The 3,993-nt window shown below is 38.5% G+C and overlaps 3 protein-coding genes across 3 annotated transcripts in view; 2 read left to right on the forward strand and 1 right to left on the reverse strand.

Moving 5' to 3' along the window:
• LOAG_17045 (fragile X mental retardation 1) overlaps positions 1-3,043 on the reverse strand; it is a 6,147-nt gene extending 3,104 nt beyond the window's left edge. The window contains exons 1-6 of the mRNA XM_020449706.1: positions 2,776-3,043; positions 2,098-2,166; positions 1,818-1,958; positions 1,398-1,646; positions 1,057-1,152; positions 532-726 (exon numbers count right to left, since the gene is read on the reverse strand). Coding sequence (XP_020306727.1) covers positions 532-726; positions 1,057-1,152; positions 1,398-1,646; positions 1,818-1,958; positions 2,098-2,166; positions 2,776-2,817 — 792 coding nt within the window. The 5' untranslated portion in view covers positions 2,818-3,043. The remainder of the gene's footprint in view (positions 1-531; positions 727-1,056; positions 1,153-1,397; positions 1,647-1,817; positions 1,959-2,097; positions 2,167-2,775) is intronic.
• LOAG_13295 (hypothetical protein) lies at positions 2,989-3,276 on the forward strand (the record flags this gene model as incomplete). Its single annotated transcript, XM_003148804.2, has 1 exon — positions 2,989-3,276. One exon carries the CDS (start codon positions 2,989-2,991, stop codon positions 3,274-3,276), a length of 288 nt encoding a protein of 95 aa, XP_003148852.2.
• A 432-nt stretch (positions 3,277-3,708) lies between these two features.
• Positions 3,709-3,993, forward strand: part of LOAG_12346 (GCIP-interacting protein p29) — a 2,771-nt gene continuing 2,486 nt past the window's right edge. Inside the window, exon 1 of the mRNA XM_020448526.1 lies at positions 3,709-3,822. Within this exon, the coding sequence (XP_020301338.1) occupies positions 3,733-3,822 (90 nt within the window). The 5' untranslated portion in view covers positions 3,709-3,732. The remainder of the gene's footprint in view (positions 3,823-3,993) is intronic.

The following is a 3,993-nucleotide window of genomic DNA, read 5'->3' on the forward strand; positions in this document are numbered from 1 at the left end:
TAGAGCTATCTTCCGCAATACATGAAAAGATGAGGGGAAACAAATATATCCAACTCCGGATCATTGATTTTGGACCGAAAACTTCAAATAAGCGACTTGAATTTTAAACAATACTTATTTAGCATCGGCACATATGAAATCTTTTCTACAAGGTCATAAACTATTTGCTAAAATAGAAAATTGGGATAGCAATTAGATGCAGGCAAAATTAAGATAAATATCATTGTAAAAATAAAAATTGTCAGATTTTCGATTCTCATAACAGTGAAATAATTTAAATTTACTGTCAAATTTATTCCACGAGGTACGTCGAACGATTCTACAGCATATTCCAGCTGTGAACGAGCTGCAGCTGCAGCTTCAGCATTCTGAGCAAATACCTACAAGTCATTCATTACCTGAGCCGAGTTCACCTGAATTTTCTCGATGACAAATAACTTGGGCTTTTCTCCGGGACGCAAATAACAGGAGCGTGAATAATAGCCATGAGCCGTAATTCATGAACCGCTTGATACATAGATTGCTGCTAACCTTGAAAAGTACTGGAGTGTGACCATCATTGCTCTCCACGAGCTGTATATCTTCAACACCCTCAATGTTCCGTGCGCTCTGGATATTGGCTCCGTGTGATCCTATCGCAAGACCCATCAAGTCAAACGGAACCGTAAATTCTTCAACATGGGCGGACGTATGCATCGATGTGTTTTCTAACAAACGAGCAGCTTCCTGAATGGTATTTATCCATCATAACTAAAGCAATCCTTTGTTTGCTTTCCTTGTTGGGTGCGTATAAACATAGGCAAATGAAGTATTCTCAATGTGCTTCTTAACGACTTGCAGGCTTACAGGAAACTTCGAGCAATCGAGTAATATTCATTGTCCTGTCCGTACTTAGGAATGGTTCATGAATCGCTGAGGCCACTTATACCAAGTTTATGAAATATGCATAACATCCCAAATTCCTTCAATCTCAGCAACAAACCACTCTTATTAATGGCTATTATGGATATGAAAGGAAGACAAAATAGACGTTTTGTACAAGTTATCGAAAAAAACCTCATGACGCTGTAGAAGTTGCATTTTCTGTCGAGAATCCTTGAAATACATATCGGAAAGAATTGTGGCGCGTTTTACTGCTTGTTCTTCAAATGTCTAAAACCATGAAGCTGTAAATTTTGTAATTCCCAGAATAACAACATTTGGACAATAAAGATTCATTATTTCAGTCATTACACAAACCATTCGACTGTTAATCAACCCCCATTAGTTTGTGCAACATGACACTTTTCGGACACAACTTTCTTCTAAATATTGTTGAAATAATTTCGTCACCACTGCCCAAATAAATTTATGTAGATATAATACGGCGTTATTGCACAGTCCAAAAAACAACTAACGGAGAGAAGGAGATTTCCATTCTCTTCATCATACTCGACAAAAACACTTTTGACAGTGGCCGCGAAATCAGCATATGACTCAGGTCGTTTGAAATATGTCCGGAGATCTTCAGGTACAGTGATTTTTGCATGTTTGAATTGACTTTGTTTCAGTGGGGTACATTTGATCGACAACGTACGTATATGTTCCAATGATACAATGTCCATACGGTGTGGTCCTTCAACGCTCTCAATTGCTGCTAAATCTCCCTAAAATTTGTCAGGAAGTTCAAGTCATCAAAAAAAAAAATTTAATTCTAGTTCTACCTAATATTTTATTTGATAGAATCCACTGGAATTCCGTTCGCAAGTACTTCTGTAGAAACCTGGACATTCCAATGATTTATTTTGATAGTGTAATAAGCAAAATAAGGTCTTCACCTTTAGTTCCTTGATTTTGGCTTTCTGCCAACCGAAGATAGCATCACCTTCCTGCTTCATCAGTGCTTCAACGGTATCACCCACCTTCAACGCCTCAGCTTTTGCGGAACGCGGTGGCAAGCGACAGTCATCGAATTTCACCTAAATTTATTGCAAATAAATTCTCATTAACTCTATCGCCTTTTCCAGTTACATGCAGAATTACTTCTAAAACTCGGCAGATAATTAGTCAATTAAAAAATTCATGGACATACAAAACTTTAAAAAAGGTGAAACAAACTTCCTCGGTTTTCGCGTCGTTCCCATAGCTCACTACGACAGTATCTGTTTTGATGGACTTCACGAAGGCCTGCAAAAAAGGATCGAAAGTTTCGGAGCAGTTATTCAAATTATTGTTAAAGCCTCACGCAAGGACAATGACTTTTTAAATCATCTACTATAGGACTGAGTAGCATTATCCTTTGCTCATCATAACCATCTTGTCTTGGAGACTAAATGGCATCGATTTACTGACAAAGAGAAATTTTTGCAAAGTACGGTAAAGTTGATAAAATGACATAATGGAAGGAATCGGATAAGATATGAGTTCCCAATCAAAATGGCAAGTCGAAAACATGAAACCGTAAGCAGCAACCATTAAAAATTAGGAGACACAGAACAAAAAACAAGTCGCTAACCGGCCGAATAGTGTTTTTCCATGAACCAAGCAGTTAATTTTACTATCCTAGATTCACTGTACACCATTTACAACTGTGTGGGAAACTTTACACAGTGTATAGCCAGATCCACCCTGTCCAGGAATGAGTATATGATGACGGGATAAACCACAAAAAATTTTCAAAAGGTACTGATCAAAATGCCTCAATATCTGTCCCATCAAAGTGACTATTACGCAAACCATGGATACTGACCAGTACGCAAACCATAACAAAACCCCCCAACAAATCAACATGCTAACCTTATAAAATAAGCCGTTGCCTTGTCGTACTTCAATTTCCATCGTTTATTTAAATCAGCGATTTGACTTCTGTTGTTGTCACGCACTCTCACTCTTTCTCAACCTGTTTGGCCAATCAATCGATATTGATCAATACCTATTGATCTATCTATCAGGTGGTATATTCTCCACCGGTTATTTTTTTCCAAATCCGACAAGTCCAAATCCGGTAGAATGGCAAAAAACGAGCCGAAGCTCAGCGACAACGACCCAACCGCTCTCTGCCTGCTCTGCTCGCAGCAAGTGCTTTGCCCTATCACTCTCTATATCCTTTGCAAACACAGACATGCAAAGCAACGTGCAGACACATCCAGATATGCATGCATCCGCAGACACAAAGAGATACGCATGAACACTAAGATAGAGAGGTGGGAAAAGACGCGCAGACAGAAACTCACTCCATTCTCTGTCGCTACAGAACTCAATCGATTAAGCGACGAGGCAACAAGCGACATCGTTTGACGACGACCGCTACACAACGGCTGGGAGAAGCTTAGTTGGATTGACTAGGTAGTAGTGCGAGGGTGGGTTTATCTGGTATTTTGGTTCGCGGGTAGTATAGGTCATTGGATGTGTATAGATCATCGGCTACAAATCAATAATCCATCCAATACCGCAAGATCGCATTTTGCTTTTGCTTGCTGTTATCAATGCTTTTCAATTAGGTAAACCTTCGTAAATGTCGTCGTTGCACTCGCTTCAATTAGTATCGTGTGATGGCTAAAAACAGTTCGAAGTTGACTGTCTGATTGTTATCAGTTTTTGGGATGGTTAATTAAACTATTATCGGATAAGAAGGAGAGACTTGAAAAGCTTCATGTGACACTACACTAAAGGTTTAGTTACGATTTGGGATAGATAATTAAGTATCGATGGCATTTAATGAAATATGATAATTTAAGGAAATTTGTCGTTTCGATGGCGTTACCAGAATCATGTGCCTCTGTTTCGAAGTATCCATCGAAAGATTCTCTCAGAGAGAGATTCAGAATGTTGCACCAAAAACGTGTGAGTTGGAATTGATATTTTAACACAGTAATTAATTGTCAATCTGAGCTCTTTTGAATAATGATCAGCCGGTAATGTGCAAAAAAGTGAATTTAAAAGAAAAACAGTAAAATCGGATTGCCCAAACTTTGAGTGTCTTTTAATTCTAAAAGCTGCAAGAGTGTAGTTTTT

The sequence above is a fragment of the Loa loa genome, assembly GCF_000183805.2.
Source record: "Loa loa unplaced genomic scaffold supercont3.36, whole genome shotgun sequence".
NCBI classification, from domain to species: domain Eukaryota; kingdom Metazoa; phylum Nematoda; class Chromadorea; order Rhabditida; family Onchocercidae; genus Loa; species Loa loa.